The sequence below is a fragment of the Staurois parvus genome, unplaced genomic scaffold, assembly GCF_062004578.1.
Source record: "Staurois parvus isolate SC_StPar_1 unplaced genomic scaffold, SC_StPar_1.0 ptg000630l, whole genome shotgun sequence".
NCBI classification, from domain to species: domain Eukaryota; kingdom Metazoa; phylum Chordata; class Amphibia; order Anura; family Ranidae; genus Staurois; species Staurois parvus.
In genome coordinates, this window is record NW_028318426.1 from 1041468 (window position 1) to 1065394 (window position 23927).

The 23927-nt window shown below is 45.5% G+C and overlaps 1 protein-coding gene across 1 annotated transcript in view; it reads right to left on the reverse strand.

Annotated features, from left to right (window-relative positions):
• Positions 1 to 23927, reverse strand: part of OLFML2A (olfactomedin like 2A) — a 184217-nt gene that overhangs the window by 97623 nt on the left and 62667 nt on the right. The window contains exon 2 of the mRNA XM_089693387.1: positions 5637 to 5900. Within this exon, the coding sequence (XP_089549513.1) occupies positions 5637 to 5900 (264 nt within the window). The remainder of the gene's footprint in view (positions 1 to 5636; positions 5901 to 23927) is intronic.

Genomic DNA, 23927 nt, shown 5'->3' on the forward strand with positions numbered 1-23927 from the left:
CAGGGCTGTGAAACAAAGCATTGCAGCCGCAGCATGTGTACACTCCCAGTTGCTGCCTCTGCAGCTAAAAGGGGTTGAGTGGGGATAAAACCATGGCTCAGACTGTGAGATTTTACTGCCCCCTAATCTCACAGTGAACAAACCCTAATTGTGCAGCCAGTCATAGTGCCTCTGATCACTACCACACCAGCCACAGTGGCACCAGATCAGTGTAACTACAATCCGTGTTCCTGATTCCCACCACACAAGACCAGTAGAGCAAGCAACAGTTTTTCCTCATTACCACCACACCAGACCAGTGTATGTCAGCAGCAATATTCCTCATCACTGCCAGACCAGGTGTAATGTCACCACACCAGAGTAAGCCAGCAACATGTCCCTGATTGTCACCAAACCAGTGTAAGTCATCAGCAGTGTTCCTGACCACCACCACACCAGTGCAATATTGCCTCTGCCTGCCATCTGTACTGCCACTGGCCTGTTTACCACATTTCTGCCTGCTGCCTGGATCGATCCTTTGCCTGTTTTCTGACAATATCTCTGCCTGCCACCTCAACTGACCCATCTGCACATCTGACTAACTACGTTCCTGTGGGATACCAGTCCCTGCCATTTGTTGCAGACAACTGCACTCCTGGAACCACAGGAACTCTTTTGTTCTTCGTTTTTTCAACCTCCTGTACTTACTGGCCACATGCCATTCCTGGGAGCAGCCACATACAATTAGGCTAAGCTTGCTTGGCATATAGGAACTGATACTGATATAGATGATGCTACACTAAGCTATATTCCCTGACCACTCGTACAGAGGTGGCCATTACAGTCCAGTGGTTTTGACACAATTTGTTGATTTATGTGATGCACAAAATACAATGTTTGGTACATAAATAGTTTAAACAATGTAAACGTCTCACACGTGGTATCCTCATACTTGGGAGGAGGAGGAGTAGAATGTAGTTTAATTCTACGTTTGCCCGTGCTGTGTGTGAGAAATATTTTAGTTGACAACTTTGTGTCACAAAAATTTTTCATTTTCTTTCTGCATTTTACAAAAAGTTGTGACAAAAATGAAGTCCTCAAAAGACTCCCCATGCCTCTTAAAAAATACCTTGGTGTGTTTACTATCCATAAATGTGGTCATTGTGCAGTTGTTTCTACTGTCCTGGTGCTCCAGAGCCTTCAAAAATTGACAGGTATTCAGGAAATTAGATGCATAACATATCCCCCTAGAAAGCCAAAAAGTGCTCCTTGGATTTTTGCCCCTTCTATGTTGATATGCTGTAAAAAAAAAAAAAAAAGTCTCATGCATGTGAGATCGCCATACTTGGGAAAAGTAGCAGAATATGTTTTGGGGTGTGATTGTAATAGGCTTTTGCAATGTGTGAAAATTAACTTACTACAATGAAACAATGTGAAAAAACACAATTGTGCTTATACAGTATATCTTCATTTTCTAAAAACTTGTGACAAGAAAAAACTTCAAAAACCTCACAATTTACCTTACTAAATACCCTGTACTGTATACTTTCCAAAAAGGAGTCATTTGGGGGTTATTTGTACTCTCCTGGCATTATAGGGCCTTAAGAAATGAGATAAGCAGTCAGTACATCAGAACTGATCAATTTTCAAATATACAGTATATACCATAGTTTGTACACTCTAAAACTTTCACGCAAGCTAAATAATATACACTGATGTGGATTATTTTTACCAAAGAAAAGTAGCAGAAAACATTTTGGCCTAAATTTATGAAGAAAGAGTATTTATTTGCAAAATTGTATGACAAAAATGTTTTTTTTTTCTAAACTTTTAGTCTTTTTTTTGCCTATATAGGAACAAACACCACCAAAAGAAAGCCCCATCTGTCTCAAAAAATTATTTGAAGTTCATTTGGGTACAGTTTCAAATGTGACAGAACTGAAAACTGACAGATGGTCTGGACTGGAAGGAGAAGAAATAGTCTGGATTTGAAGAAGTTAAACTGTCATTTCTTTTTCTTTTTTTGCAGAACTACAAACTGCTATCAGATTTAGGGAAGACTGCATTAGGCATATAGGAATAATTGTAGTGCTGGCCAGGATGACCAGAAACTGTGAGGGCAATACATATACACTGTTAAAACTGCTAAACAAACTCTTCTTACTGCATAGTCTGCATATGGAAATCTGTGACTAGCCACAACAATTCTGATGTCTCTAGTTGGGTAGGATAAACATAGACTAAGACAGTCAATCCAGTACAAACCAATAGTGATGGGCCAAACACCCCCGTTTGGTTCGCAGTCAAGCATTCTAACATAATGAAAGTTCAAACGCGAACTTCGAACAAGAACAATTTACTAAGCGGTTTCTTACCGCATCTGAGTATGCTACTAAATTATCGCATAAGTTATATTATTAAGTCATGTGGTATTTTAGTAGTGAAAACATTCTTTAACCGCCTCCCGCCCGCCATATAGTAAAATGATGGACGCTAGGCGGTTCTCTCGTTCTGGGAGGATGTCATATGACGGGAGCACGCAACGCGGTGATCGGCGGTGCGCTGTGTCCATCGGACACAGCAGATCACCGATCAACGGAAAGAGCCGAATATGTCAGCTCGGTCATGTGATCAGTCCAATCACAGCTGATCACATGTAAATAGGGAAATGCTGGTTATCGGCATTTCTCTCCTCACGAGCTGTCACGCTGGCAGCTCGTGAGGAGAGGAGAACCAGTAATCTGCATTCCCCAGAGGGGACATGTACACTGATCATCAGGGCACTGATGATCAGTGTGCCCTGATGATCTGTGTAGCTTTAGCAGCACCACCTGTCAGTGTCCATCAGTGCCAGCTCTCAGTGCTCATCCATGCCACCTGCCAGTGCCACATTTCAGTGCCCATCAGTGCCACATATCAGTTCCACATCAATGCCACATATCAAGGCCCATCTGAGCTGCCTTTCAGTGTCACCCATCAGTGCCACCTATCAGTGCTGCCAATCAGTGCCACCTGTCAGTGCTGCCTAACAGTGTGCATCAGTGCCGCCTATTAGTGCCCGTGAGTGCTGCTTATCAGTGCCGCCTAACAGTGCCAGTCAGTACCGCCTATCAGTGTCATATATGAGTGCTGTCTTTCAGTGCATCAGTGATGCCTGTCAATGCCCATCAGTGCCACCTACCAGTGCCTCCTCATCAGTGCCCATCAGTGCAGTCTATCAGTGCCCATCAGTGCAGCCTCATTAGTGCACATCAGTGAAGGAGAAAAATGACTTATTTACAAAATTTTATAACAAAAACTAAGAAAAAACTTTTTTTTTTTCAAAATTTTCAGTGGTTTTTGGTTTGTTTAAGAAAAAATAAAAAACCCAGAGGTGATTAAATACCACAAAAATAAAACTCTGTCACAAAAAAAGATAACAATTTCAAATGGGTACAGTGTTGCATGACCGCGCAATTGTCATTCAAAATGCAACAGCGCTGAAAGCTGGTGTCAGGAATGGACTTGCCAATAGTGGTGGGACTCACCTGCCTTGTGGGCTGCAGTACCAGGGCTGGCCAGCGGATGCTCTCAACAACCAGAGGCCCACTTCGGCAATTAGCCATCACCTGGGGCTGATTGCAGGTGGTGTATTTAAGGGATGGCCAGACCTGCAGTCTGTGCCTTGTTGTACTGTTTGCTTGGCCCTGGTTTCCTGATCCTGTTTCTGCTGTCCTGACGCTGCCTGAACTCTGCCTGTACTGACCTCGGCTAGTCCTGACCACTCTCCCGCCTGCTCTTGGTACTCCGTTTGCCCGTTTGCTACCGACCCGGCCTGCCTGACTACTCTTGTATCGTATGTTTGTTATCTGTTGGAGGTTTGGTTCAGTTTTTTTGCACTGTGTTATGTTTAGTTTTGCACTGCGTTTGTATCGTTAGTCTTAATAAATTATATTATTTACTATATCTGAAGCCTACGTTTCCCTGTGTCAGTCCACACACTTCTGGTCACACCCGCATCCTTGACAGCTGGAAATTGGCCTGGGCAGGAAGGGGGTATAAGTGCCCTGTAGGCTAGTGGTTAATGTTTCAGCTGTAAACAGGATTCTCTACTGATGGCTGAATGTAAAAAGAATTGCCAGTATTGCCTGGCAATTAAATTTTTTTTTTTTTTTAAACGGTGTGGGGTCTCCCTACTCCTTATTAAGCCCTTCGGGTCTGGTATGGACTTTAAGGGGAATCCCCCACACCAATTTTTTTTCTTTAAATGGTGTGGGGGTTCCCCCTAAAATCCATACCAGACCCTTATCCAAGCATGCAGCCCGGCAGGTCAGGAAAGGGTGAGTGCCCCCCCTCTCCTGAACCATACCAGGCCACATGCCCTCAACATGGGGGGGGGGTGCTTTGAGGCACGGGGGCTCCCCCCTCAAAGCTCCTTGTCCCCATGTTACGCCCCTTGAGGGTTAGGGACTGATGTGAATGTACAATATATATGTAAAGCGCTGAGTAAATTGATGGCGCTATATAAATACCTGATATATAGAGAGAGAGAGAGAGATATGTTGATCTGGGTCTGCAGGTGGGGTGTTTATCAGAATCTGGAAACCCCCTTTAATCCCCCCCCCCACATGTGAATGAGTATGGGATGCATGATCCAGCTACTCATTTACAAAAAAAAAAAAAAGAGTACTGTAAAAATTACAGTAGACAGTCTTTGACAAGTCCTTTTTTTGAAAGACTAAAATTAAAAAAATCCCCTGAAATAGATCCAACATCAATCACGATACCCGTCACCACCGCCGACCCAGAAAAAGGAAAAAGCCGCTCTCAATGCTGGCTCCCACCGTCTGACAGCTGCGCCAGGATGACAGTTCTTAAATACTGTGACCCCCTTGTGACCCACCCCCTTGTAACATCATCATGCGCTGTAATTGGCCAAAGCATTGGACCTGACCTATGGTCAGGTGCATTGCTTTGGCCAATCACAATGCACTGTCAGGGCCCACTGAATGCCCAAACCATTTGTGTGTTCGGCGAACAGCCGATGTTTCAGTCGAACTTATGTTCGACTCGAAACATCAGGCCCAACACTACAAACCTGATACCACTGACTGATACAGTCAGTCCAGCTTAATCTCCAGCACAAATCAGAAACGTCTCTTCTTGTACATCTGATGTCAGCTTTTCTTGACTAGAAAAGCCAGTATCAACAATTATCTCTGTAATCATTTATAATACAGTGATGGGTACACATTTTCTTCACATGCATACAGATTTTCTGTTTAAAATGTCTCAGCCCCAACAAATATCCAGCAAGTTTATATAGCTGTGAAGATCAGGTGTCTATAAACTTTTGACTACACAGTATATAAGAATTGACAACATATCCAACAAATCTACATATGCCCAAAACAAAAATATCAGTTATAATTTTTAGGTGTACTCAGGGGCGGACTGACAAATCATGGGGCCCCCGGGCAATAGGGGATCATGGGGCCCCTGTGTCCTTGCCCAAACTCAAAAAAAACTATGAAAAAGGTACCAGGGGCATCTCATGGGGCCCCCTACTGACCCAGGGCCCTCGGGCAGTGCCCAGTTTCCAAATGGTCAGTCCACCCTTGGGTGTACTGATACTTTTTATTTTAGAACACTGACGGTTATTTTTTATGATAATATACCTTGAATAACTCAGGGGCTTGTTTTTTCATTTTCTCCATTTTCCATTCATTTTCACAAGGATTGAGAGATGAGGGTGGTGCAGTACAGGAACACTTGCAGTCTGATCCTGAACTCACTGTCTCCACTGTATAATAATCTTCCACTTGCATTTTTCCCTCTTTAATACGGGCGCAAGCCTCTTTGCTCAAGGGTCTCATGATGCATTTGCAGCGACAATCTGAGCCTTCTGAAATCATCCGCACATGGTCTGTATCTCCAAAGATCTGAAATATAGATTTAATAAAAATCAGCAAGCAGGGACAATTTATATGAAAACTGTAAAAAATATAAAGCCATAACTACTCAAACAGGTATCATCAGATCAAGGGATGGTGGAATTCTGTGCCACAGCTCTCCTTCCTGCCTGTCTGTTGTCCCTAAAATCCTGAAATGACAGTAACTGCAGTAATAAATATCCTAACTGCGATGTCATTAACCCCTTCACGCCTAAGGGTAAAACAAATCGTAAAACCTAAGAAAAATTTTACAACTTTGACATTGTTAGTAAAACCGTACATACTGAATCTTCACAACTACTTTGTACATCCAGGTGGATTACACATTGTTTTTTTTCAGGACAAATTGGGCTTTCATTTGGTGGTAAATGGTAATGGATATCTCCTGATTTTTTTATTATCAAAGGAAAACTGGCCCAAAATAGTAAAAAAAAAATAATTTGTTTAAAATGTAGCTGTGTGTTTCTTGTTACTACCATAACCTACCACCAAAGAATGACCCAAAATAAATTTTCCAGCGCTTGATGATTGCAGCGATACCATATATGTGTATGTTATTTGTTGTTTGTACCTGTACTACAGCCGAGAAACAATAGTGCGCATTTTGTTTTTTTTACCCAAAACACACTAACACTGACCCTAACTGACACCGATACCAGTTTAAAAAAAAAGTTTAAAAATCCTGACCTTTGACCCTGACCTTTGATCCTGACCCAAACACTAACCCTGTCACTTAACTAGATCAAACCTTGATCAAGGTATTTTTTCTTTATTTGTTCTTTTATTTTGTAATATTTATTTATTTATATATATTTTTTTTTTTTACAAAAATTAGTTTTTTTTCTCTATGCAAGGAGAGAGAGAGATGAAAAAAACAAGGAGGGTGGGCTTCAGTGACTGATCATTGTGATAGCCAATCAGCAACTATCACAGTGATCATGTGACCCGATCGTTAGAACGGGACCCGGGGCTCTAAGTGACCCTCCCGGCCTTTGTGCTGGGAGTGCGCTGTGCGGCCCGATCGCAGCACAAAGACAGGTATGCAAATATGCGGTCCCACAGAAAAAAGCCCAGTTCTGTGAGGCCGCATACTTGTGTGATATCAGCACCAAGGGGTTAAACTTACTTTGCATAAATAAAGCTCAACCAGACTGTACAAGTTTAATGATCCACTTTCACAAAATGTGAAGATTCATTATTCTATGAGGTTGACACATACAGTGATGATAACATTCAACATTTATATTCTTGATACCTTCGCGTATATTTTTATATATATATATATATATATATATATATATATACACACACACACACACATTTTTAATATCATCCGCACACTCACATGTAGACCAAGCTGTAAAGAAAAAAGGTGACTGTTGCAGGCAACCCCTGACTATGTTGTAGTTTGTGTAAGCCCCTGTCACTGTCATTTTGCTGCCACTGTTGCTCTGCATATAATTATGAAAAATACACTATTTCTTTCTTGTTCAATGGGGACACAAGACTTAGAGGCAATTGGGTTACACTACTGTCTTCAAGATTTGGACACTGACAAACAAAAAAACAACACAGAAAAAAACAGCCTGGTATAACCCCTACAACTCTTGGAATGCTTCAGTTTTTTCAGTTAGATGGTCGTTGTAGTTAGTAAGGCTGAATGAAGACACCAGTCCATCCAATTCAACCTGAGTGTGTGTCCCTGTGTGTATTTACGTCACTATCATTTTTCATCTCCCTGTACATTGCTTTCGCATAGAAACACATCTAAAACTTTTTCAATCTATCTACACTTCCCTACTGAGAAAAGTTTTACCATTTTACCTAGCCGTGTTTTTGTTTTTTCAAGATTTTTTTTCTTAAGTTAAGAATTTATCTACACTGAGCTTGCTTAAACTGGTCTCTCATCCAGCTATAGCTTTGGATGTCATACCCAGACCCTGCTGGACTGCATGATTGTGTTGCCTGCCTGGAATGTGACCTTTGGGCACTGGCCTCTGCTTGTGGCACTTTCCAAACCTCTGTGTAATGTGTTAGTTAGCCGCAGAGCTCTTTCCAGCTCCAAAGCCCTGGCACAGTCTTTAGTGTTATCCATTTCATGAAGACTCATTCACAAGTAGGCCATGTGGTCCAAGCACTGGGAGGTACTTCATTAATAAATAATAAGAACTGCTGGCACCATTATTATTCCTTTTTTCTATTGGTTTCCATTGAAAGGGTTAATATGCTCACTAGCTGAAGTACCACATGCTCTTTTCACATCATTCAGTGTGAGGTGGCACCTTATTGCAATGCATATGTGGTTCCTCCTTGTTAAGTCCTTGCTGCAAGCAAGATTGATCTTGTTACCTCTGACCATTTCAACCTCTCCTGCTTTTAACATTCAGTTCCTGAGTGCTCAAGGTTTTACTTTTTATTTTTGTATTAGAGTTAAATATTCTCTGTTTGAGGTGCAACATGTTGGATCCTATGCACAAGAGGCGCAGTCCTGCTGTATCAGGTACCATGATCTACAAACAATTCTGAGGAGGCCTGCAGTATTCCCTCTCAAGGGCCTGCCACCAGCAGCCCGGAATGCTGTTCCCTGCTTGAATCCTTATATTTCTCACAGTCCCCGTTTGTTCCATCTAATGTAACCCACTCTTTGGTTTTTAAAATTGAACTGCAAATTTAATTGCTGACTCTGACTGCAGAGAACATAAGCATACCTCAATGCCTTCACCTGCAGAATCCTTGTCTGACCTGCCCACAGCCTTAGTGGCTTTTCAGCCTTAGGTTACGGAAACTCTGATAAGTCTTAGAAATCCTTGCAGGATGAGATTGTCTCTGAGGAGTTGCAGGCAGCTGCCATAACTCCCAAGCTGAGAGAGACCATTTGTTTCCTATCGATGCAGTGCATGCCAACCTAAATATGAACGTGCAGTCTGTAGTTTCCACCACTGCTGCTACTAGTTTAGGATTCCTAGGTGGCTCTAAGACTACTTTAACTTTTGCAATGCACAAGCTATTTCCAAACATACTGTATACTGTCTCGGAAACGCATAGCAAACTATTTAAACCTCCCAAGCGTTTTAAAATCCATTACCCACTAGAGGAGGCCTTTATAAAAAGTGGTCTGTTCCTACAATTTATATGGCAGTGTGCCATCTGAATAAAGCACTAACGTTTCATGTAGAGGATGTGCCAGTAATTAATGATTCCATAGATAATTGTTTGAACACTTTTTCCAAACTCTTATTTTCTCTAGCAGGCCCAGCATTGCAGCCGGTGTTAAAAATATTAGGGTAATAGACTAAAATCATAGCAAGGGATATAGCTTTAGATTTTGTGGACTAATTAGATTTTGACACTTAGACAAACAGCATCTGAGATGGAAGGTGGTTTCATTGGGCTACAACCTAGAGTTCTGACCCCAACCCTCTCCTAGGCTCATGTCTTCCAATCCTTCTGTGTCACTACTCAGATTAGCAGACCTCCATGTAGCCCTTGCTGGTCATCTGCAGCAAAAGTTTATTACCCCAGTCCCCGCATTGGAAAGGTGTCAGTGATTTTATTCCAATCTTTTCACATCTTTAAATCCATAAGGGCATTCACTTTTTACTCTGGATCTCAATGTCCTGAATAGCTTCATTCAGTCCCCAAAAATTTGTTATTAAACCAGACACTTGGTGATACCAAAGAGATTCTCTAAGGACGCGGGAGGAAAGTGGACTCGGGGTGTCTGGGTGTTCATTGAAGTTAAAGCGGAGCTCCACCCAAAAGGGGAAGTTCCGCTTTAAGGACTGGACCCCCGCTTCCTATTAAGGATTGGCAACTTTGGGGGGCAGGGGGGAGCGGGTACCCAAATTTGACAGGTACCTGCTCCCACTTCCGGTCCGATCACCTAGGCATTCGGAAGGTGTCCTCCCTCCCTGTAGTCTTTTGGGACACATGACAGGTCCCAGAAGATGACAGGGCCATTCATGAAGTGCAGCGCTTCTCGCACATGCGCAGTGGGTACCCAGCTGTGAAGCCACAAGCTATCACAGCCGGGTGTCCAGACTGAAGATGCCGGCCTCCTGGAATACAGGACGGCCGGTGAAACGGGCTGCAGGGGACACAACGCGGGACCAAGGGACAGGTAAGTGGCTGTTTGTTAAGTCAGTAGCTACAGTTTTTGTAGCTGCTGACTTTTGTTTTTTGACAGGGTGAGTGGAACTCCTCTTTAAGAGCCCTGAGAAGGACTAAAGTGCAGGATCGAAGGAGCTGCCAGAGCATTCTGCAAGGAATGATAGGCTTTGCTGTTGACAGCGTCAAAGTTGTGGTCCTCTGACTCACCTGAACAGACAGCTTACTGACCAGAAAAAAATCTTTGGCACATCCCAACAGCCTTGAAGTGTCCAATTAGACTGAAAGTTTGAATGGCTTGGTGCTTGTCTGCTTTATTTAGTGAAGTGGAGAGGAGGATTAATTGCTATCATGGCTTACTAGACTACCAGAGATGTGGCCCAGAGATGGGGATAAATCAAATAGCAGCTAAAGGAAATTGTTTTGAAGGTATAGTGTCCTACAAAGCTCTATTCAAATCAATGTATGGGAAACGTAAAGGTCTAGCCAAACTGTACTATTTTGTGCGTCCAAAAATTACTTTCAATACCCTTGACCAAAGCACAATGTTAGGGTGTGAATGGTGTGGTATAAAATAAACTACTGTATCTGTTGGTCATGGAGGAAAGATTCTAGTTCAAAATGCATCACTTTAATGCAGTCAGTCCTCAGTCAGGTATTCTGCCTAAGTGCCCGCACAGGAGCTCAGGATTAGGGACTTCACTAAAAAGGTACATATTTTTAGTTGGATCAAGTGATCACTTCATGTTTCAGATGACTATTAGCTAACCATTCTTAGGAGAAACATTGATCAGACAGGTTAGAATATATTGGCGACTATTGATGCCTTTGGCTGTGGGGGCTTCTCCATGTTTGAAACAGATGTTCGGGGGTCTTTCACTGGCCTTATATGAATTAATTAATATCACCAACCGGTAAATGCTGATAGTGTCTGCATTATATCCATTTTTCGATTAATATAATGGTTATGTATTTATAATATGTTTTGGGCCTACTTCTGCTTAATTTTAGAAATGCATACTTTGTCTCCCTGAAGAAGCAGGCTTTGTCCCATGAAACGCGTCGGAGTGACGAACAAAGTATCAATCTGTACCAATTTTGCTGGAGTAATCAACAAAGTATCAACCTATACCAACTATGCTGAAAAAATCAAAAGAATATCCACTGTCTCAACCTGTTATATGCGTTAGTAGGCTACGCTTTGTAGTAAATGTTTGTTCATTATGTTTGAGCTTAATATGGTTTTTAGGTAATGTGTTTATCAGCTATGCTCCACCACTATGGTGGCTCATTTTTTATTAATAAAGGGTAACGGTTTCATATTATTGTGAAGTTGTCTGTAATGTATGGTATGGTACCTCTAAAACCCCACTAGTTTTCTTCTGGTTAGGGTTATATTTACAGTGTTTCCAAATAAGGGGTGTGGTACCAGTAAAACCTCCTATCAAGGATCTGGAGACCTTAGGCCTCCATCTTCTCACTTATATTTTCTAGAATATATTTCCCAGTTAGTATTTTCCCTCTTGAATAAGCAGCATCATGGGCTGCTGCCCGAACCACCTTCCTCCTTTTCCTAACCCTTTCCAGCACCAAGTACTCTCAGAGATACCGAATAGCAATTGGATCACCCTGCACATTCCAATGTTCTCCTCTTGACAGCACTGTTAGTAGAGAACATTTTCTATTCCTAACCAGCTCTATGGAAAATGCTGTAAAAAAATGCTATTTATAAAAATGTTATGTTTTAGAGCAGGGTTGTTTCCTTTATTGATCTTGACTACTGCCTATAGTAGTTTACAATGCCATTTTCCCTATTCCCCCCAGCTCCCCACCACTTGATGGATCAGCTCCATTTCAAGGTCTGATTCTACAGAAGAGGATGGAGATCAACAATACAAACAGATCCTCCACTGCCAACTGCATCCTATTTTATTCCCATAATTGGGCCCCAAAGGACCCTTTTGCTATTCTAGATATGACATTAATGACATTATATTCTTATTGCTCTTTTTTGCCTAGGTAAGCCTCTGATCACTGGTTTTCATGAATCCTTTTTAGAAGTGTATAAACTAAAAATATATTTTACTAACACATGCTTACTTCTTCAAATCCCTTGTGATATTTATTTAGTCCGAATCTGGCATTAAGAAAATAATCCTTTGTCAAGTTTGTCTGTTTCTTTACTGCATGCATTTGGATGATTTATCCCAGCTCGTTTTGTCATTCAGAAGTTTGGACTCAGATTTCCGCTTTCATATACAGAATTTTTTTCAGTTACATATTAAAAATGAATGTGAATGTTGCCAAGAGTTTCTAAGCTTCTACTACAAGTTCTGAATGTGTATTATTTTTAGCTTAGGTTATGACATGCTTATAACATGAGCTCCCCTTTATGCCAATGTACTTTATGAATGGCTTATTTCACCTTATTTAAAGTGTATCTCTAGTGTTTTTTTGGGTAGGGTGTGGAATGGTTAATACCTCTGTTTTTTGTTACCTGTTTCCTGTTGGCGAGATTTCATTTCACCGCCTGCTCCAGTGACAACTGTGCAGTTTGGCATTGCCTAGCACTTTATTTTTATATATATATTTTATATTTAAAGGTAACTCCCCTTTCATTGGAAAAAAATATTGCAAATAAAACAAAAATATATATAGCGTATACTGTACAACTGTGACACAAGCCATATTGTAATATAATGCTATTAAGGATTATGCTTGTGTGACTGTCTCACTAATTTTCACAGAGATCTGAACTAAGTTACAAATCAAATTTTGTGTATCCTCGCATCCTCTGCACCAAACATTTCAGTTTTGGTGAGATACTCCCAAAGGGGTAATCACGTCTACAGGGACTCAGAGGGGGATAAAAAGGTTCAAAGGGTTAAAATCCCTGCAACGTACATAGATCACCCACAAAGAAATGCTTTTTTCTCAACGAAAGTGGAATTACCCTTTAACGTAGATAGCAAGAAAGTACATGTATCTTTGTCTTGACTGGCGCACCTGGCTTTTTCCCCCATCGAGTGCCCATATAGAAAGCCACTTGCTATGGGGGTACTCGTGTGGGCTTGAACTGACACCATAAGAAAAAAGGTAATTTGCGTGGTTTATGCATTGGACTGTGCTGGAAAAGGCTGCCCAGAACAGCCTCAATGCATCTGGTGTGAAGAAGGATGAAAAATATCACTGTTGGAGAGATTGTCCGATAATTTGATCGTTAGTACACAGATTTTGAGAGCTGATCCCGACAGTTCATGACTTTTTCTCGTACGATAACAGAAGAAATGATTTTCATTTAATCAGTACAGTATTCTTCTGTACAAAATCGAATGACCAAGACTGTGGATGCTTGGAGATGAAAGAATACATTACAATACAATACATTACATCACTTTCGAAGGTGTATTCTGTCTCACAAGAATTTTTGTATCTTTAGTAGCAGATCTGTTTTCAATATGAGACTAGGATGAAATGAAAAAAAGATAATCATTCATTCAATATTCCCATCGTGTGTGGTAGCCTTTACATAGCAATGTAGAGATTGTTAGACATTCAGTGAATCTTGAACATTGTTGTTTAGAGGAAAGCAGCTTGTCCAAGGAAATTTTCCCCTGTGTATGACTTCTTGTCCTGGCAATGCTGATTATAGTCAAGTGCTGGCCATATGGTTTAAAAATTTGAGCATTTTTTTGCATTTAATAGGCCACATGTGTTTGAAAAGACAAGTGATAAGAATATGTTATAGTTAATCAGCAGCGTTAAAATATCACACTTTTCCAGCATTTTACTTTTTTATACAAAGGATTTCAGGCAAAAAATCACTAACCAAGGGATTAAAATGAAGAGGCACACATTTTCTAGAAGTAATGGGCGGTGGTCAGATGTTTTGTCATAGCTGATTAAAGGATGTCTTAGTACGAGCAGCTTCAGATCATAGTTTGTGTACATTATATACATTGTTTGACGTTCACACATTCCTCTTCTTCCTGATTTCTGCAGATCCCTCCCTAGAACACATAAATAATTGCAGACTGCAGTGTCTACATTTGATGCTACAACTTATGTTGCTTCTTCCCATCCTATGTAGGGCTGGATTACCCACAACACAACGGGAGGGGACTGGAGCTGCTGCTGTCACTTTCCTGAGTTTCTAGCTGCTGTCATCATTAATGGGGCAAGAAGTGAGGTCTCTCTTATGCTTTCTTTCCATTTCAATGTTTGAGACCCAATATGCGAATTATCCAAGCACCAAGAACAAATACAGAAGTGGGGTGGTTAGAGGTGAGGTACATGCAAGATTCCACAACCAAATCCCTCTCTATATTCCAGTGTCACTGTGAATGCAGGTTTTGACAAGTCATAGCATTGACAAATATTAGCTTTTAATAATGGGACTTTTCTTTTGAGATATTTGGAATGCATTGTCCTGCATCAGGTAATCAAATCCACACAATCAGTTTGCTTAACAACAGAAAGATAGTATTTACTCCCTTTGAAAGGAGTGTGATAAAAACCACTGGAATCCAGAAACCCCACACAAAAATATAAGGAACATAATTTTTCCAATCGATTATATTCACCTCTCAAAGTTTATTTTGTTACTATCACATATTTGATTCAAGTCAAACGGGACTTTTAATTTTACAGGTATAAAAAGGGATTCTAGCAAGGCGGTGCTACACGCAGTAGTAAGTGGCAAGTGTGTCATATTACTGATAGGTGGCACACATGTCATGGTCCAGAAACCATTAATCAAGGTGACAGACAACATTGTTAATGCGTGCATGGAACAGTGTGTGGTGATGAAGTTTATTGTGAACGAAGCCATAAAACCCATGGATATCTACAGAACACTTCAAGCGCAGTAAGGTGATGAGACGCACAGCCGCAGTAAGACATTTGAATGATGTGAATGTTTCAAAGATGGCCATATGTCTGTCAGTGACGATCCCGGCTGTGGTGGTTCACAGCAGTCTTTCTGTTGAACATTCAGTGCATGGAACGCCTGATCCTGGATAGGATATTACCTATTGTGAAATTGCACGAGAGACGAATTGTTCTGTGGTCAGCATTTCAGCATTGATGACAAAGTGAAGTAGGCTGTCCTAGGATAATTCAGGCATACTGTCAAATCTTTCTATGCCAAAGCTTTCCAGGCATTAGTTAAATGCTGGGATTAGTGTTTAAATGTAGTAGGGGAGTATGTTGAAAAATAAATGTAGTTTCCACTCCTTGAAATATGTTCTTTTATTATATAAACTCAAAAGTTCTAGTTTGACTTAAACTCCCTATCACATACCTGGTGTTAGAAGCCAATGGAGAGAGGGGTTCCTTTGCGGCTAAGTTCCAGACTCCCCTGAGAGTCGGACAGCAGGAGTCAGGCCCAAAGTGGCACAGGTTGCCTGTAGGAGTGCTCATTGGTGGTCAACCCAGGAGCACAGCTGATGCACTGAGATGGGATCTGCAGACAGGTGGTGCCTGTGCGAGGTATGCAAGCATAACAGAATGTCACAGGATAGCCAGTTCAAAGGCAAGGTCAGGTACCAGGTGGGAATCAGAGCAGACATAGTCAGATGGGATAGCCAAGGTCATACACAGAGGAGCAAAGAGGAAATATCCGTTAGCAAAGCCGAGGTCAGATCAGGGGTTAAGCAAAGAAGACAGGTCCAAGAGCAAGCCGAGTCAGTATCAGGAAATCACACATCACAATAGTACAGGAAACAGGAACAAGGTACTGGGAAGCCAGAGATCAACGAGCACCTGAGAGTAGGGCAGGGCATCCTTATAAAGGCTGTTTGGAGCCAAATTTGAGCCGATGTGAATTTCTGCGACCATGCAAGGTACTGGCAGGGGTGTCAGGTCTCCTAACACCTCTGCCGAGGACAGAGCCCTAACAGTGCCCCCCCTAAAGGGCAGCCTCGTGATGCCTACTTGGGCCATCTTGTCTGGGTATTTGGAGTAAAACTCTTGGAGAAGTCTGGGGGCATGTACGTTGTCCTTTGGTTCCCAGGAGCTTTCTTCAGGAATATACCCCTTCCATTTGATCAAGAATTGGATTTGCCTTTCCCATTTCCTGCAGTCCAGGATTGTTTCTACCTTATATTCTGCCTCCTCCCCAACTGTTATTGGTGGCAGAGGTGGTTGAGGTGGTTCCACTCTTCCTGGAAATGGGTCATGAACCGCTGGCTTGAGCAGAGAGACATGGAAGACTGGATGAATCCTATATGATTTGGGAAGAGATAGCTCATATGCTACTGGATTGATTTCTCGTTTGATCTGAAAGGGGCCAATGTATCTTGGTCCCAGCTTCCGTGATAGGCAAGGAAGTTTCAGGTTGGCTGTAGACAACCAAACTTTGTCTCCGACCTTCAGAGAAGGATTTCCCCTCCGTTTCCTGTCATAGTATTTTTGATAGTCTGTCTGTGATCTTTGTATGGACTCTTGGAGAGCTCGATAGTTGTCCTGTATCCTGCTAACTCTGTCCTGTACTGCGGGTACCGAGGTTTCGAGTATGGTATCCGGCAGGCAGGAAGGGTGGAATCTGTAATTAGCCCAAAATGGTGTGTCAGGGATCACGGCGCCGGAATCCTGCATCACGGCGCCGTCCCCCCGCGCATGCGCACTGGCGGCGAGCCGCGGCTGACAGGACGCCGCGCATGTGCAGTAGAGAGTCGAGGGCGCGCCTCAGGCGTCCAATGACAGCCGGGGGCGCGTCCCAGCCAGCCAATGACAGTGCAGGGCGCACTATTTAAAGATGCCCTGCACTGTCACCCATTGCCGCAAGGTCTTATGTGATCCTGGATACCTGCTCCTGTTCTGTGACCCTGTTTTCGACCCTGACTACGCTGCCTGCCCCTGTGTTTGACCCGGCTTGTCCTGACTACTCTGCCTGCTCCTGCGTTTTGACTCGGATATCCTGACTATTCTACGGACTGATTTACCTGGCTGACCCTGCATGTGACCTGACTACTCCTTGCCCGCTGATTTGGTACCCCGCTTACCCCCCACGGAACCACTATCCGTGCCACCCTGCTGGGGCCGTCATCCGCCTCATATCTGGCTCTCCCTGTACCTACACGCATCCCCGGAGGCCTTCCCAGCCGCTGGTGGGCCCGCCCAGAGGTCGTGACCTGGCCCGGGACTGTTTCAAGTCCATCCCCACCATCAGGGGCCCTGGTGAAGGCACAGCCCGGGCTTAGACCCCACGCTCTGGGTTGGTCTATCAGTTGGTAGCCGGAAGGCTCCGCCTGGCGGATCATAACAGTACCTTGCGGCCATGACAGAGCCAGGAGGTGGACCGGCGTCCTTAGAGGATATTTGCCAGCACCTGGCAACTTTGACCCAGGCCTTCCAGAACTTCCACAGTCGCTGCGCCCGACTGGAAGACCGCATGGAGACATTAGCCCCCCAGACTCCCCCTGCTCAGAGTCCCCCATCTGGGGAACCTCCCGCTACCCCGACATCCAGAGCGGTTGCCACACCCTTAGCTCCTGAGCCCCGCGTTCCCCTGCCGGAACGGTTCCGTGGTGACCGGAGCCGCTTCCGAGCCTTCCGGAATGCTTGCACACTATATTTTGACTTGCAGCCCCGCACATTCTCCTCCGAGACCGTCAGGGTGGGGTTTATAGTCTCTCTCCTTCAGGATGAGCCCCAGGATTGGGCTCACCGTCTGATGGAGAGGCGTGACCCCCAGCTTGACTCCGTGACCAAGTTCTTTCAGGCCATGGCAGTATTGTATGACGACCCTCAGCGGGCTGCCTCCGCAGAGGCTACCCTATACTCTCTGCGGCAAGGCCGCCGGGCAGCCGAAGAATACGCGTCCGACTTTAGGCGATGCATGGGAGACACCAGATGGAACGATGCGGCCTTATGTCACCAGTTCCGCATCGGGCTGTCTGAGTCTCTCAAGGACGAACTAGCACGAGTAGGCCTACCAGACTCCCTGGAAAGACTGATTGAGTTGGCCATCCAGATTGACCGTAGGTTAAGGGAACGTCGGCTGGAAAGGAGCAGCCAGGGTCAAAGGGTGGCATGGATCCCACCGAGAGACACAGCTCCAACCCCAGGGAACCATCCCCGAGGCACGGAATCGGGGGACAACCCGGAACCCATGCAGCTGGGACTGGCCCGTTCCCACTTGTCGGTCGAGGAACGTCAAAGGAGACGATCGCTGAACCTATGCCTGTACTGCGGGGAAGCTGGTCACCAGGTGCGCTCCTGTCCTGCAAAGATGAGTAAGTCCGCTTCCTTTTCTTTTACCTTACCCGCAGGAAGGGATGATCAGTCCAATTACCTGGCCATACCTGTGTCTTTGCAGCTCCCGGGAAGAACACTATCGGTGACCGCAATCGTTGACTCTGGAGCTTGTAGTTGCTTTGTCGACCTGACTTTTGCCCACCGGCAAAAAATACCACTGCAGACCAAAGAAAGGGGGTTCAACATCTTCTTGGCAGACGGCTCCAGTATAAAATCAGGGGTGGTGGACCAGGAGACACCACCCATTTTTACCACAATAGCAGACCATCACCAGGAGTTCCTCCGTTTGGATGCCATCGCATCACCCCTATTTCCAGTCATTCTGGGGCTCCCTTGGCTGCGGGCCCATAACCCCCAGGTTGACTGGGAAAGGGGGACGATTCAATTTAGGTCACCCTACTGTTTGAATCACTGCCAGGTCACGGGATCCGTGGGTCCCCGGTTCCTCCTGTGCTTGGACGGTGATGCCAATCTATCCCAGACTATTCCCCCGGCCTACCATGACTTCTTGGACGTTTTCAGTAAGCGAGGGGCTGACGTTCTTCCCCCACACCGTTCTTACGATTGTCCTATAGACCTCCTACCCGGATCTGAGATCTCGTTCGGCCGGATCTTTCCCTTGTCAGAAACGGAATCGGGTGTACTGAGGGAATATATTGACGAGAACCTGCGGAAGGGGTTTATTCGTCCTTCCACATCCCCAGCCGGGGCCGGGCTGTTCTTCGTAGAGAAGAAGGACAAATCGTTACGGCCCTGCATAGACTACCGTGATCTAAACAAGATAACGGTAAAGAACCGTTATCCCTTACCGTTAGTCCCCGAGCTCCTCCAGAGATTAAAATCGGCAATGATATTCACTAAACTAGACCTGCGGGGGGCCTATAACCTTGTCCGTATCAGGGAGGGGGATGAGTGGAAGACGGCCTTCCGTACGAGATTCGGTCACTACGAATATCTAGTGATGCCATTCGGGCTCTGTAATGCACCGGCAACCTTCCAGCATTTCATCAACGATGTTTTTCGTGATTTCCTCGATGTCTTTGTAGTAGTTTATTTGGATGACATCCTAATTTTCTCCCCTTCACTGGAGGTTCATCGAGGTCACGTAGTACGGGTATTAGAACGGTTGCGTCAACACGGGCTATACGCCAAGGCAGAAAAGTGCTGTTTCGAACAGCGCGAAATCACGTTCTTGGGACTGGTTCTCTCTTCCGCGGGGGTCGCGATGGATCCCCAGAAAGTCACGGCGATCTTAGATTGGCCAATACCCGCCGACAAAAAGGGGGTACAGCGTTTCATCGGCTTTTCCAATTTTTATAGAAAGTTTGTTAGGAACTTCTCCAGTCTGGTCTCCCCGATCACGCAACTGACGAAACAAGGGGTCCGTTTTAAGTGGACTTCCGAAGCCCAGACGGCATTCGAGAAGCTCAAAAAATTATTCACGTCTGCGCCCATCCTCTGCCATCCGGATACTTCCCTCCCATATGTCTTGGAAGTGGATGCCTCTGAGAACGCGGTAGGAGCGGTTCTGTCCCAAAGAAATGGAACCAAGGAACTACTGCACCCCGTGGCGTTCTTCTCCAGGAAGTTGACGCCGGCTGAACGTAACTATGACATTGGAGATCGGGAGCTCCTGGCCATCAAATCCGCTCTAGAAGAATGGAGGTACTTACTGGAAGGAGCCACACACCCAATCCTAGTCTTCACAGATCACAAGAACCTGGAATATTTAAGAACAGCGAAACGACTGAGACCTCGCCAGGCAAGATGGGCTCTTTTCTTCTCGCGATTCACTCTCCATATTACGTACCGACCCGGTACTAAGAACACAAAACCAGACGCTCTGTCCCGCATGTTTGAGGACCCCGATGACACAGTGGCACCTGACACCATCTTACCTTCCGGAAGTTTCCTTGCTCTACAAACAGAACTTCATTCCAGACTCCTCGACGCTTCTACAGGACTACCAGTTCCGTCGGGGTCACCCCTCCTGAACCACGGCGGGCTGTTTTGGAAGGAAGACCGGATCATGGTTCCAGAAGAGGTGCGAACCCTGGTCCTAGGGCACTGCCACGACCATCGAATGGCAGGTCACTTCGGGGTTGCGAAAACTCTGGAACTACTACGGCGCTCGTTCTGGTGGCCGAACATGAATAAGGACTGCGAGCGTTACGTCCAGACCTGCTCCACCTGTCAAAGGAACAAGCCCTCCAGGAGCCGGGCATGGGGATTGTTACGTCCATTACCAATACCCAAACGGGCCTGGCAAATGATTGCCATGGACTTTGTGGTCGAACTCCCACCATCCCAAGGCTACACAGCAATAATGGTGGTCGTGGACCGCTTCTCAAAGATGGCACATTTTATACCCCTGGAGAAAACCCCATCGGCACCTGAAACGGCACGGATCTTCATTAAGGAAGTAGTCAGGCTTCATGGGGTCCCCGAAGATATAGTGTCAGATCGGGGAGTCCAATTCACCTCCAGGTTCTGGAACTCCTTGTGTAAAGCACTAGGAATCAAGCTGTCGCTTTCATCCGCCTACCACCCACAGACCAACGGCCAAACCGAGAGGACCAACCAAACGCTGGAACAATACCTGCGATGTTACACGTCCTACCTTCAGGATGACTGGTTGACGTTGTTGCCGTCCGCAGAATTCGCGTACAACAACTCGAGTCACTCTGCAACGGGGCAATCCCCGTTCTTCGCCAATTACGGGTATCATCCCACATTTCTCCCTGACCTGATGCCTGAAAACCCGGTACCGGCATCTCAGGACGTCTTAAACTTCTTCTCTGTCAATAACAAGACAATTCAGGAAGCCATCGCCAAAGCCCAAGGGGACAGTAAGAGGGCGTTCGACAGGAAAAGAAGAGGAGAATTACTGCTTCAACCAGGGGATCGGGTATGGCTGTCAACGACCAACTTGAAGATGCTGCATCCTTCGAGGAAGCTGGGACCCAAGTACATTGGCCCATTTCCGGTAAAGCGTGTAGTCAACAAGGTGGCCTACGAGCTTGAGCTTCCGCAGACCTTCAGGGTACATCCTGTGTTCCATGTGTCTCTCCTGAAGCCATCCAGACCGGATCCTTTCCCGGACCGTGAGTTCAGACCTCCCGAGGCAATCTCCGTAGATGACCAGGAGGAATACGAAGTGGAGACTATCCTCAGTTGCCGACGGAGGGGGAACCAGACCCAGTTCCTGATAAAATGGAAGGGTTATGGCCCTGAGGAGAACTCATGGGAACCCGCCCAGAACATTCACGCTCCCCGGCTCATCCGTGAATTTTTTCGTGGACACCCGCGGTGGAGAGATCAGTGGGGCTCCCGGAGGGTGCCCATTGGGGGGGGCAGTGTCAGGGATCACGGCGCCGGAATCCTGCATCACGGCGCCATCCCCCCGCGCATGCGCACTGGCGGCGAGCCGCGGCTGACAGGACGCCGCGCATGCGCAGTAGAGAGTCGAGGGCGCGCCTCAGGCGTCCAATGACAGCCGGGGGCGCGTCCCAGCCAGCCAATGACAGTGCAGGGCGCACTATTTAAAGATGCCCTGTACTGTCACCCATTGCCGCAAGGTCTTATGTGATCCTGGATACCTGCTCCTGTTCTGTGACCCTGTTTTCGACCCTGACTACGCTGCCTGCCCCTGTGTTTGACCCGGCTTGTCCTGACTACTCTGCCTGCTCCTGTGTTTTGATTCGGATATCCTGACTATTCTACGGACTGATTTACCTGGCTGACCCTGCATGTGACCTGACTACTCCTTGCCCGCTGATTTGGTACCCCGCTTACCCCCCACGGAACCACTATCCGTGCCACCCTGCTGGGGCCGTCATCCGCCTCATATCTGGCTCTCCCGGTACCTACACGCATCCCCGGAGGCCTTCCCAGCCGCTGGTGGGCCCGCCCAGAGGTCGTGACCTGGCCCGGGACTGTTTCAAGTCCATCCCCACCATCAGGGGCCCTGGTGAAGGCACAGCCCGGGCTTAGACCCCACGCTCTGGGTTGGTCTATCAGTTGGCAGCCGGAAGGCTCCGCCTGGCGTATCATAACATGGTGACTGATTCGTAGCTGAATTGATGGAATTGTTGTAAGCAAATTCTGCTAATGGGCTAAAGCAGATGATAGGCAGAGTTCCACTTTCAGGGTTTTGCACAGGGCTCTCCAGAACCTGGAGGTAAATTGCACCCCTCGGTCAGAAACAATATTGCTGGGTAGTCCGTGTAGCCTCACAATCTCTTTGATAAAGGCATGTGCTGTCTCAGGCACAGATGGGGTACCTATCATTGGCAGGAAGTGGGCCATTTTGGATAGCCGATCTATCACCACTAGGATGGTAGTAAACCCCTCAGTGGGTGGCAAGTCCACAAAGTTGGGCCACCAAAAGGATCGCTGGATCAGTTCCATTATTTTTCGGGCTCTGAACTGACCAGCAAGTTGATGGTCGTGGAATGTCTTGAAAACTTGGGATCTTACCTCCTGCGGTACAAAGATCTTATCCTGGTGCCAAAGAAAGCCATCCTGCCTCCTTATCAAGTCCTGTTCGGGTTCGGCACACCGTGCAAAGGCTTGTTCAATCGAAAACTTCAGACTGGGCTGGATTAACAAAAAATTTTGTGCAGACAGGATGGTATCGGGGGGCGAAGGTTCAACTGAATCCAGGAACATACGGGATAGAGCATCTGCCTTCCCATTTTTGGATCCTGTTCAGTAGGTGATATGAAAATGAAACCTGGAGAAATACGGGCCATCTAGTTTGCCGCTGTCTTAGGCGCTTGGCGGATCTTAAATATTCCAAATTGTTATGATCTGTGAAGATCATAATCAAGTGACTAGCTCCTTCCAAAAGGTACCTCCATTCTTCGAAAGCCATTTTGATCTCCAGAAGTTCCCTGTCGCCTACGTCATAGTGCCTGTCAGCTTGGCATAGTTTTCCTGGAGCAAAAGGCTACCGGATGCAGCAGTGCTTTTGGGCCTTGGGATTGTGAGAGCACGGCTCCTGTGGCCACCTTCGATGCGTCCAACTCCAGGATGAAGGGAAGTGTTGGTTCTGGGTGTTGTAATACAGGAGCAGATGTAAATTGCTTTTTTAATTGCTCAAAAGCTATTTGTGCTTCCTGACCCCAGAAAAAAACATGTATGCTGGCAAGTGAGTTGGGTAATTGGGGCAATAATAGTTGAAAAACCCTTGATAAACGTCCGATAGAAGTTGGCAAAGCCCACAAATCTTTGCACCCCTTTCTTGTCAGGAGGTGCAGGCCAATCCAAGATGGCGGAGATTTTCTGAGGATCCATGGAGATTCTTCAGTGGAGATTATGAGCCCAAGAAACTGGATGGACTGCTTCTCGAACTTGCACTTTTCCGCCTTAGCGTACAGGCCATGCGTCCTCAGTGTAGTCAGTACCCTCTCAGTGGAGTTCCAATGAGTTGGAGAAAATCAAGATGTCGACCAGGTAGACAATCAAAAAGAGATCGAGATATTCCCTGAAGATGTCATTCACGAAGTGTTGAAATGTCGCAGGGGCGTTGCATAATCCAAATGGCATCACTAGGTACTCAAAGTGCCCAAAGCGCATTCTAAAAGCGGTCTTCCACTCATCGCCTTTCCTAATGCGAACGAAATTGTAGGCCCCTCTAAATCTAGT